The sequence below is a fragment of the Colobus angolensis genome, unplaced genomic scaffold (genome assembly GCF_000951035.1).
Source record: "Colobus angolensis palliatus isolate OR3802 unplaced genomic scaffold, Cang.pa_1.0 Scaffold102, whole genome shotgun sequence".
NCBI classification, from domain to species: domain Eukaryota; kingdom Metazoa; phylum Chordata; class Mammalia; order Primates; family Cercopithecidae; genus Colobus; species Colobus angolensis.
The window spans coordinates 1,365,412-1,378,235 of NW_012111142.1; the positions used below are offsets into that span (position 1 = coordinate 1,365,412).

Below are 12,824 nucleotides of genomic sequence, written 5' to 3' on the forward strand. Positions count from 1 at the left end.
TCTGAGTCATTTTTTAAAGGAAGTTGGTTTTCCTTCTTTTATTTTCCCCTTCCCCCGACTGGAAATGGTGACAAACAGTAAATGCCTTAGTCCCAGAAATGAAATCCTCACATTGAGGATGTGCACAACTTCCCTCCAGCCTTGGCCTGTTACATTAAGTTAGAAAGATGTACAGGAGCTTGACCTATGCCCTAACACAGTTAATCAATTTAGTGTTTGAAAAAATAAAAGAATAGAGTTAAATAAGAAAAATAAAAACTCTAGAATGACTAGAAGAAACTTAAAATGACTTTGATTTTCTTTTGGGAAAGGATCATCTAAGATGAAAGACAATTGCAAAAACCTCAAAGGACAAGACTAATATATCTTAAATATAAATTTATTTTAAATCACAAAAATCTCTAAATCCCAGATGTGAAAAAACAGCATAAACAAAATTGAAAATTAATGACAAATTAGAGGAAAATTTGCAACATCTAGGACAATGTGATAACATTGTCAATTATACCGTATAAGTCACAAAATAAGAATCAACAAAAGTGGGGAATGTTTACTTCTCAAGTATTCAAAGAAGTGCTTATTAAAATAATAGCAAGACTCTTATTAAATTGGCAAAAAAATGTTCTTCAAAGTTTCAATGGCCAGAATTGGAAGGTGCTAAACTAAGAACTTTATATATAGTTTTTGGTGGGAGTATAAATACCACTGAAAGGCAATTTGGCTTATTATATAAAGACTTAAAACTGTACATAGCCATCTTTTTTTGGGGGGGAGGTGTGTGTTGGAAAGCTAGTAAGTAACCCCTCTCTCCCCACAAGTTCATATGTAATTATAAAATAGATCAAAGTATTGAAAGGTAGAAGCAAAAACATCAGCTACATCGTACATAAGACTGAAATGGAGAATGCACTTGATGAATGGCTTTAATCAGGCTCCACAAAAGTCCTCCTGATTTGAACCTAACTCCTAAACTGAAGGCCTGCCTAAGTTTCCTACCTGGAGAAAAAGAGACTGTACCCAGGATGGTTAGAAAGAGAGAGTGTTGAGAAAATTCTGGGTCACGCATGCTCAATTCTTTCCTTCATCTCCCTAATCAGATAAGTGACTTCTGGGAGGAGTGATGGAGGAAAAAAAGAGCAGTCACAAGTTTCCTATACCTTCCCTCTTAGAGACTAAAGTTCCCTCTACTTTATGGAAGTGGGAGGGATGAGGACTAGGGGATAAGAATATCCCCCGCATTAAATTTAATCCAATAATTCTAACTATTTTAAACAAATAAAAGCACATGTACATAATTAATTTTGTGTTGTAGATACCAAAAATAGGTTTTAATTATAATAAAATAATGTACTTGGGAAAAAATAACATAAAAAATCTAATGTAAAATGTGAATGTTCCCCTGCCTACTAATTCTACTATTTAAGACCAATATTACCAGTTGGTCTATACAAATATACACACAAACACATATATGTATACACACCCATATGTGTGTGTTTATTAAATGGAAGTATATTTTAAATTTTATTGTCCAAAGTCTTTCTTCACTTAACAATGTATTTTCAACATATTTCTGGACATAAATATTTATTCAAAAAATATCTGAATACCTACTATATGCCAGGCAGTGAAGATTCTAAGGATATAACAATGACCTAGACCTAAAATGTTCGTAGACCTTCCTCATTCTGTTTAGAAGCAATACATGTAACTGTAGGATATTTCACTTAAAATTCCTATGTTAATGGAGATTGAAGTTATTTCCATTTTTCTCACATTGCTATTGAGAATCAACATCTTTTTTTTTTTGAGACAGGGTCTTGCTGTCTTGCCCAGGCTGGAGTGCAATGGCACAATCATGGCTCACTGCAGCCTTGACCTCGTGGGCTCAAGCAATCCTCCTACCTCAACCCCCCAAGTAGCTGGGACTACAGGCACATGTTACCATGCCAAGCTAATTTTTTTATGTTCTGTAGAGACAGGTCTCACTATGTTGCCCAGGCTGGTGTCAAATTCCTAGAACCAAGCAATACTCCCCACCGGCCACCCAAAGTACTGGGATAACAGGCATAAGCCACTGAGCCTGGTGGGAATAAACATCTTTAAATATAACATACTCTTGCACACTTGTGCCAATATTTCTACAGAATAGTTTATAAACATGGTATTATGGGAATTTAGGGATATATGCATTTTATACCTGATTTGAAACTGTCACACTACTTCCTCAAAAGGTCATGATTATATCAGAGGAACAATGTCTACCCATGCCTACTAAATATGTATGTTATCGTTTGACATTTTAGGAATATGTGGTAAATAACAATATTTTTTGTTTTAATTTGCTTTTATTTTCTTACTAGTGAGATTGATAATCTTTTTATGTTTATTTTTGTTGTTTATTCTATCCAGTGTTTGTTTATAGCCTTTATCCATTTTTTTATTGCTTTATGTTTATTGATTGACAAGTGTTCTTCGTATGATATACATATTCTGTTATATGCATTGCAAATATTTTCCCTCAGTTTGCAAAAGTCAGTGTCTTTGACCTCTGAGTATAACGTCCTGGGCTGTAGAGAAGTTTTAACAGGTTTTGCAGTTTAATGTGTCATATTTTCCAAACAGTCACTGGGTTTTATCATGAAGAGAAAGGTCTTCCTCACCAAGCCCATAAAAATTCTATTAGATTTCCTTCTTTTCCAGCATTTAAAATTTTTAGATTTTTGATCCTTCAGGAATTCACTTTGTGTATAACTTTAAGTAGCAATCTAACTTACCTTTTTTTTTAAAAAAAAAGTTAATCTGTCCAGTGCATCATTTTTTTATAATTATGAAAAACTAGATCCAACTAAAATATTGAACAGTACAGGAATGGTGAAGTGTATTGTTGAACCATTTAAGATGATCTTTTGAAGAATGTTTAATAGTGCAGAAAAAAGACATGTAGTTTTAAAATTAAAAACCTCGGCCAGGTGAAGTGGCTCCTGGCTGTAATCCCAGCACTTTGGAAGGCCAAAGCAGGTGAATGGTCAGGAGTTCAAGACCAGCTTGGCCAACATGGTGAAACCCTGTCTCTACTAAAAATACAAAAACTAGCCAGGTGTGGTGGTGCATGCCTGTAGTCCCAGCTACTGGGGAGGCTGAGGCAGGAGAATCAATTGAACCTGGGAGGTGGAGGTTGCAGTGAGCCAAGATCACACTACTGCATTCCAGCCTGGGCGACAGTGCAAGACTCTGTCTCAAAAAAACACCATAAAATAAATAAAATTAAAAACCTAGAGGCAAAAATTCATGTGTAATACCTCAACTGTATAGAAAAAACTCATATATAGAAAAAAAGAAAATAAATTTGGCAAAATGTTGACAGTATTTTCTCTTTGCATTAGGATTTAAGGTGATTGTTAATTTTTTCCAGCCTTTTCATATTTTCCCCAAAGAGAGTTCTTACTTTAAGAATCATAATAAAGTTCTTAAAAAGAAACATGATTATTATAAGAAACAAGGATAATAGGGACAAAGCCTCTAATGATAAAAATGTCATTTAGTTCTTACCATTTGGGTGAAAAGGAATTGTTATAAATTTCACAACTGGAGGAGCATAGTTGTACTCCGACGTAAAATGTATTGTCAGTTGGAAGACTAAACCTATAATATAGAAATAAACATTTTTAATAAAGTGTCATGTTGTGTTGATTAACTGTAACCTGATTAACACTGGAGTTTCTCCATATGGTTTAGCCTTTGCACAGTTTTATTTTTAAGTAAATTGATTCATAAAATGTACAGACTCCTCCGGATAGTATAACAGACATTTCACAATCTATTATAATCATATGTTTTCAGTCTCTTTCCCACCAGTCCTTTCCATCTACTACCTTTGTCCCTCTAACATCCACCCCCTCTATTGTATCTCATATTGACTGAACTCACATTCCCAGAATCTGTTACACCCTTTCTTGTCTACAAGTCTTTGCTGTGCTGTTTACTCTGCCCGAATTTCCTTCTCCTTCTTCTGAACCTGGCAGACTCTTACACATTCTTCAGGACTCAACTCAAATGTGATCTCCTTGGGAAGACATTCCTGACTCCCTCAGGCATAATTAACTAATCCTCTTCCTCTTTGGCATTCTGTTCAAAATCCATAAAATGTATATTTTATTGTAATTATCAGCTGATGTGTTTCTCTCCCCTACCTCACTCAAGGAATCTATCTTATTAATCCATGATTGAAAGAAAACATGATCATTAAAGTTTATAGTGGCTTAGTGTTCTTGAGTTTTGATTTATGAAAATTTGGGGGAGAGTCATAAAGGAAAAATGAGAAGTAACTGCGGGGTTTCGAAGCCAATAGGAATTTTGATAATACCTGAGCTAATGGAAGACAGAAGATATTCTCAATTGATACTCTTTATTGTGTCTGCTTCTTAAAAATGTAATAAAATTAAGATTTGGCATAAAGAAAAATGCCCCAAATTTCCATCTGTGTTGACACATGGCAAAAAAAGTCACATAATGAAAATATAATGGGAATATTTTTAGAATTTTAGACAACTGGTATAATACAAACTTATTATGCATACAAAGAAGAATTTCAGGAAATTTATATAATGCAACCCTATCCTACATAAAAAGAGGATGAGTAATAATGGTATAAAGACTTTAAAAAAAAATAGATTGGTTTTGAAAATACAAACCCTGCCAGACTGAATTCTTTAGACCTTCAATTTCGACTTCCCATTCCATCATGTCTTCACTTACAGGCCTAGCAGTGATGCCCTTGAAGTTAAAAACAAAATTAAATCAGGTAAAACTTATTAAGTATTTATTGAAGTTTTGAAAATCATATACCAGGCCACAATGAATTCTAAAAACTCTAATTTTCTTGATAACTTGATTTATTTGCTGCTGTGGGGAAGTGTTATATGTCTTATTACACAGAAGTTAATATAGATCCAAGAAAACATATATAATAGTAAATAAAAATAAATCATAAGTGTGGAAATCACAAGTGGGACTAGAAAGTCAAGATTAGGATGTGTGGCTTATATACTGTTTGTGTAAATCAACAACCAATTTAAGATTCAAATTTTAAAAGAAAGAAATAGTTGGAAAGTGCATGTTTCTTCAAAACATTTTATAGCTATATGAATGTTATATGAAAGGCATGAAGTGGGAACATTTTCATTAAGAAAAAATCCAAAATTACACTTGTATATAAAAGCGAAGTTTTCCTATACTTGAGGAATTGTTCCAGTGGAGGGACAAGAATGTATTTCATAGAAAACCTTATGAACTATGTTAACTAACACATTTACATACACACAAAAACACTTCTGAGCACCCACATAGTTATTAAGTATGTTAATGCTTGTCTGGGTGAGCACTGTCTTTCTATTATCTACATTTACATATTCCTTCATTGGATTCTCTTTCAACAGAGAACTACAAAGCTCAGGATGAGCAGAAACAATATCAAATGTTAGGTCCATGCCCCTGGAATGTTTGCTGTTGGACTCCATAACTGTTCCTAACATCTCCAGTGAAGGCAGTACTTTTATAGCACAGGTAAACACTGAACAATGCCACTGAACTACACCTGAAGCAACTGTGGGAAGCACTCTATACCTTCCATGGACAACTTTCTTTCTATTATTTCCCTTAAGCACTCCCTCTTCGCCCCCTCTTCCATTTTTCATTTTCCATAAATCAGCCTGTGGCACCCATGGACATTGATAACCTCATTGGTGGCATTTAAGGCCAAGGATATTGCTTCTTTTGTCTTAAAACTATAAAGGGAAGGCATTTATGTGTCACGCTGGTAAAAGTGCACTAAACAGTAAGTAGTGGAACACAAGAATTAAGAACTAGGGCTTTGAAGTCCGAAAACCCTATAATGGAAACATGGGGTCAAATCTTTACAGAATGTTTCTGAGGCTTAGGTTTTTGGTAGGTAAAATGAAGTACTACTTATTGTATAGTATTAGAATTAATGAGCATAAGCCTGCACCTAACTACATGACAGACCCTGATATTCAGTGCCTAGATCTACCTAAATTACTTCACATAATACGTTCAATAAAGTTAAGCATTATTATTTTGAAGTAATAATAACTGTTATTAATATGAAATACATTACTTTAGTGAAATGGATTCATTAAATAACAATACTGCAGTTGCAAATCGGGTTTAACTAAATTATTACTTATAGAATAAACATTGGTTAAACTGCCTCTTAAAAACTGTTGCACAATGAAACACATCCCTCTACGTGCCCAGTACTTACCTTATAATTGTTCTCCTTGAGATCATAGAAGTCTCTTTGCAGCAAGAGGTAAGCTCTGCTGTGCATGATAGGCGCGGAGGGTCTGGCACTTGTCCCCAAATGCCTCAGGTTTACTCTGAGGCGGATGTTTGAAGTTTTGGGTCACTTTCCCACACTTAGTAAATTGACATAAGTTACTTGCTTTTTAGAACCTCGGAACGCTCCCAAGATAAGTGGCTTCTAAATTTGGGATATAACAATGACTTTTTCTCCTGACTCCTCTAAACGAGCAGTTCCCGAAGGAAAACTTGGGCACTTCCTCATCTGTGGCGTTTCACTGCAGTGCCAGCTCAAAGCCCAGTCTCAAGACAAACTTGGATGAGCAACGGAGACAAGCCTGAGTCGTCCGCTCGTGAGTGGGAGTGAGCGGTGTACGCCTACCAAGATCCTAGTAGGTTGTCTCCGCTTCACAGGTGCAACCCCGCAGCCACTCACAGGAGGAAGCAAATCGGTTGCCAAGCAACAGGCCCCCGTGGGGCAGCCGAAAGACGGAGGCAGGGGGTTGGCCGCTGTCACCCAATCAGTGATAGGGGGCAGGCCTCTTGATCTCTCCACAGCCAATCCTACAACAGTTTCCCCTTTGAAAGGCCAATGAGATTCGTGGTCAAGGCGACACCACGCCTTCTCAGCCCACCAACATGGACTCTACACAACTAATGTAGAGGAAGGAGTGAGTTCCCAGGACCCAGCGTGTAAGTCACAGAAGCCATCACACAATGTCCCTCTTCAAAATTATCCTTCCTTTTTCTTTGAATATCAAAAGATATAATAAGTGACAGGTAGGTACAGGTCTGTGCTTATTCATAACAATATCTTAACTTACATGGCGAGTTACCATTCATAGTAGTGGTGCATGCTATTATGTCATCAAATCTTACGATCATCCTAGGAAAGTGCTCCAGAAACAGGGAACTGCTTAAAATTTCTCAGATTCCCATCTCTTCCCGCCGAGTTTCGCACTTGCTGTTCCTGCTACCTAGGCGTTTACCACATTCCTTCCACCCCTTCAGCTCTCTTTTCCCCTTCACTCACTCATCTTTCAGATTTTAACTACTCTTTAAGGGATCCTTTCTTTTGTGATCCCACAGGACCTTCTATTTGCCTCCTAGTTAGCATTTGTCATACGGCATCACAATTGTTTATTGTTTTCACCAAAGTGGGAACTACTGTAAGACACGGTTCCATTGCCAGCGCCAACTACAGAGCCTGGCATCTTGGTTCAGAGTGCTTTTTTTTTTACTTACTATTTACTTACTAATTTTATGGAATCCGGATGTTCCTTTAGTCCATTCATTTTACAAATATTTATCAAATACTTTCTTTTACATGAAAGATTCAAATGAAGTAACTGTCTTTATGGCTCCAATATATAATAAACAAGTATACAAAACAAAAATCATAATTTCAGATCGTGATAAATGTTATGTGGACAATAATAAAACAGTAACATGATAGTGGGGTAGGTCATTAAGGGTTAGAAATGGTGGTCAGGGAAGGCCTCTGTAAGGAATGGAGTTTTGAACTCATACATGAAAGATGAGAAGGAGCCTGTTATATGAAATATTGAGGGCAGAGAGCTCTAGGAAGAGGAAAACAGGATATTTTTGAGTCAGGAAAGATCTTGTCTTGAAAAGGGAACAAGGGAAGGTCGCTGAGGTTGTGGAGGAGCCTGGGAGGGGTGTGATAAAGATGGGGCACTACACAGCAGGAAGTTTGGGCTTTATTTGAATAGCTATGGGATTCCATTGGATGGGTTTAAACAGGAGAGTGTCATGCTCTGATTTATATTTACATGATTACTCTGCCTGCTCTATGAAGAATGAGTTTTGGGGAAACCACCTGGAAGGATCCCACGTAAATTTCATCTCCAGGTATGCTAGCTTAGAAATCACCAACAACATATTAACTGTACTGAAATGTTGGCACAATAAAATGCTATTATTCTATGTTTCATATAACTAAATGTAAAGGATTTTTTCCTGTGAAAACATCAACTAGTATCTGGGATTGAATTTTTTGGCTCTTCTTTCCATCCCATCAGATTTTAACGTGGTCTTGTGTAGGACTGGCAATGTCAGGTGAAAGTGAGTAAAGGGAATAGACCTTCAGTGAGAAGGGAATAGACCCAGTTTGGAGATCCTAACTAGGGTTGTCCATATCTTTGTGGTCCCACAATCCTTTCTTCCACCCTAATGGATTATTGTGATAATGAATTCAGAATCTTTTGTGTTTAAAAAATATATATATATTTATTTATCATGGAAAATATATTTTGAAATATGTACACATTATGGAATGGCTAAATTGAGCTAACTAACATAAGCATTACCTCATATGCTGAGGAAACCTAAAATCTATTCTCATCTATTTTCAGGGATACAACACATTTTTATTAACTGTAGTCACCATGTCATACAATAAGAATCCTCCATCTTTTGTTTAAAATTTCATTCTAGGGAAAATTATGTTAAAGTAAGAGAAAGATAAAAGTAAGTAAAGGAAAAGAAAATTAAGGTAAAGAAAAACATTTTTTGTTGTGAATTTTTAGAAGATGGCATTTATATGATACTTTAGCACAATGAAAATCAAGTTGGAAGATATTCATATATCTCTCCCCACAACAAACCTATATTAATAGCTTTGACCTCTTTTTGGGACTTCTGACTAGTATACCTCCTAATTTATATCCAATTGCCTGGTTATCACCCAGCTGTCTTGTCCCAAAGACATTTCAAACTCAAACGTTTGAAATCAACTAATTACTGTTTCTCCCAACCAAGCTTCTGTCCCAGTTGGAAATTTGAAGTCATCTCTGACTCCTCGTCTTCCTCATGACTCACAAGACATGCTGTTGTCATAGCTTATTCTCAAGTCTTACCACTAATGCACAATTTCATAACCTTGTCATCTCTTGACTAGATACAGAACATCTTTGTATTGTACTCCCTGACTCCAGACTTGCCTGTCATGAAACTTGATGGTAATGTATTTCAACTAACATGTGATCATAAAATTCTCTAGGGATTCCCTTCATCCCAGCTTATCCCATCTTCAACATGTGGATTTACTTCCAGGGGTGTAGGTGGGATGGCTGAAATCACCGGCAACTTTATATGTGTCTGTCTGTACATTTGTATGTGTATGCAAATGGACTTATTTTTTTTTTGCTTGATAAACCACACACTACAGAATTAAATATAAGTTTCTTAACATGGCAAAGCAGAGCATTCCATAATATTTTCCTATTTATCCCTACTTTTATTGACACTCATGCTGCTTCATACTTGAGGTACCCACTCCATTAAACTGTGTATCTTTTTCCTGTATGTACCCATCTTGCCTAGGCTCATCATCTTTTCTCCCTGACCTTTCTTCCTCTTTTTAAATGTAATTAAAAACTGTTAACACATCCTGAAAGACATAAATGCCTCCTTGGAGCCATCCTGAACTGCCCGAATGGGTTGTGTTCTCGTTTGACATGGGTTCATCTTTGTATATTATCACCACATTATTTTGAAACTATTTGTTTATGGGGTTTTCTCCCTCACTAGAATATCATTACTTAAGGCCATGGAGACCTGTTTATTCATCGCTGCATTCCCAGCACCAAGCACCTGGCTCAGAGGCGGTATCAGCATATTCTGATTGAATTGAACTTAGCAGAATAGAAAGTTTTGAGGCCAGGAGAGTGACCTTCCATGAAAGAACTAGGCATAAGCCAAGGAAGAGGGTTGCAGAGATGTGAAGAGCTGGGTGATATAGAGAAGCTCAGCCAGCTCCATGACACATAGGAGGCTAAAGTCTGGAGGACAGCGACAGAGTAGACAGTGAAGCAGAAGCACCCTTGAGAGCAAGAGCCACCAGAGCAGAAGGGGCTGCAGAACTGCAGCCAGGGCACAGATTATAAGCAAAATCTCCAGGTCACCAAAAAGGAAGGGAAAGACACTTACGAAGGTCCCGCACCCGGAGGGGCTGAGGGGACAAACAGGTTAAAGTTTCCAGAAATATTTTGGGAATGGATTTTTTGAGAAATAAAAAGCTTCCTGCCAATGTGGGGGTTTGGCACTGTTGTGTTTGGAGATACTAACTAAACAAGATCACAGCTGTACTCACTGGCTGGCCAGCACCTTGTATTTCTCTCTCTCTTTTTGTTTTTTAGAGAGTTTTCCTCTGTTGCTCAGGCTGGAGTGCCTTGGTGCAATCATAGCATATCTTATCCTATGTGTGCGTGTGTGCATGTGTGCATGTGTGTGTGTGCCTAGCATCTAGCAACTGTGTAGCAACCAGCCAGCTTTACCTCCTACAATTAATATTATAGCAGCAGGAGCTGAAGACTAATAGCATCAGCTGTTCAGCCATCTGAGTCACTCAAAATTGAAAATTTATAAGGAGAGGCCCATCTGAAAATATTTTCTCTGCATGGTATCGCCTTCCATTTATTACAACAAATGTTAGTTTTAGTAAACTTTTCACATACATGATATCATTGCTGTCATGATCTTCTTGTCACTTCTCACTCCTGAGCCCTGTCTTTCTCTACCTTGTTCATCAGCTTTGTTGTGTTTGGTTGTAGGTTAGACAAACCAACTCAAATGGGAAAATAAATTCCCATCTTCTGTCTTTCCACTGCTTTAATTTATTAGTAAGTCTGTTGATAAATAGAATGTGCCTTGCAGGCAGACCTGGGTTCTGTTCTGTGTCTTATTAACCTGTAAAGATAATCTTGAAGAAGTTACTTAGCTTCCCCGTACCTACAATGTTCTCATCTGTAATTTGGAGCCAATAGTAATACTTACTTTGCAGGATCATATGAGGATTAAAAGATATAATCCCTGTCAATGACTCAGTCACACCTGGCATAGAGTAAGTACTAGCCAACACCTGCACTTTCCGTGTGCTGAGCATGCTGTTCTAAGTGCTGTATGGGAATTAATTTCATCCTCACTAATAGCTCCGTACAGTAGGTACTCTTAGGATTCTAATTTACAGATGAGGAAAACCAAGGCACAGAGACACTAGATGGTTTGCCCAAGGTTACACAGCTGGAATGCAACAGAGCCAGGATGCAAACCTGAGTCCATACTTTTAGCCACTAAGCTACCCTGCCTCACGAGTATCTCATGTTCTACTAAGTGAGCTCTCTGGTCTTCTTCAGTAAATTATTGCTACTCTTAATAGTTGTGAGAATGTTTTTGTCCAGCTGTTATTTTTGTTTTTGTTGACTATTGTGACTGCATTTCTACCTGCTGTTAAAATGTAAACCCAAGAAAGCCAGACCACTGCTGTATAAAATAGCGCCCATCCTTGGCTGGCCTTCCCCTAGGCTGGCTGGACCCTGGGGCCTGGCTGAGCCTCCTCTGCCAATACTGTGACTTAGAAACAATGTTACTGCTGGGCAGCTCTATGTTCCTCCCCGTGCTGCCTGTGCCAGCCCCAGGCTGCTGGGGAACAGAGGCCAGATCAGGGCCAGTCTGGGTACCTTGACCCTCAACTGGCCCTGCGCAGCCACCCAGCCACCCTGGACACGGCTCTGTCCCTCTGTCACACCCCAGGCCCTGTGAGGAGTCCCCAAGAGGAGCCCACTGTACCATGGCGTTAACCTCTGCTGCCTGCCTGGGTATCTGGGCCTGGCCACCAGCGGTGTTCTTCATGTGTTGATTTTATTTGACCCCTGGAGTGGTGGGTCTCATCTCTCCCATCTTGGCCGAGAGCGGCAGAGAGTTGCCTCACTGCAAACCCTCCTCCAGTGTCAGTGATGGTCGTCCTTGTCTCAGAATAACCAAGGGCCAGCCCGTGTCTGACCAAGGTCAAGGGGCAGGTGCAGGGGTGACAGGGATGGCTCCTAAGCCAGAAATGCCTTAAACTGCAATGCCCCATCCCATCTCCAGCCCCAGCCCAGTCACCTTAGGAGCAGGATCAGATAAAGCAGGCGGCGGGAAGGCTGGGCACCGCATTACTAACTCCAGTACATTTCTGTGTTGATGCCTGTGAAATAAAGTCTGAAAACTTAAAAAATAAAAACAGTGCCCAAATACATATCTGTTAACTAAATGTGTATCCTATCTTCTCTTTTAGATTGTAAATATCTTGAGAACTGAGTTTGACCTCTGCAACTTATGAATACACTTATAGTACTCTGTATGTAGCTCAGAAAATACCACTATTATTATTTATAAAAATAATTTTAAAATGTTAACTTTTAGTAAATTTGTACCCTTAAGGGAAAGTAGATTTAATTAAGTCTTACTATATGCTTTCTTGGACTTTCTCTCCCAGTTCTTCCCCCTAAAAATAGAACTACAAGTTTGAAAAGAAAAATCTTGCATTGTATTTTTATGGTAGGCAGGATTCTAAGATGACCTCCAGGATCCCTACTCCCTGTACAATCCTCAGGACTGTGAAGATGATGGATTTTACTGCTGTGGTTAAGTTATATGTAGCACATTCGACTTGAAGAAAGGGAGGTTATTCTGGGTAAGTCTGACCTAATCGGGTGAGCCCT

General features: G+C 38.1%; 1 protein-coding gene across 1 annotated transcript in view; it reads right to left on the reverse strand.

Annotated features, from left to right (window-relative positions):
* The window catches only part of UBE2U (ubiquitin-conjugating enzyme E2U (putative)), a 62,745-nt gene extending 55,356 nt beyond the window's left edge, over positions 1–7,389 (reverse strand). Inside the window, 3 exon segments of the mRNA XM_011940847.1 lie at positions 3,553–3,645; positions 4,695–4,776; positions 6,284–7,389. Of these exon segments, the coding sequence (XP_011796237.1) occupies positions 3,553–3,645; positions 4,695–4,776; positions 6,284–6,349 (241 nt within the window). The 5' untranslated portion in view covers positions 6,350–7,389.
* Between the last annotated feature and the right edge of the window lie 5,435 nt (positions 7,390–12,824).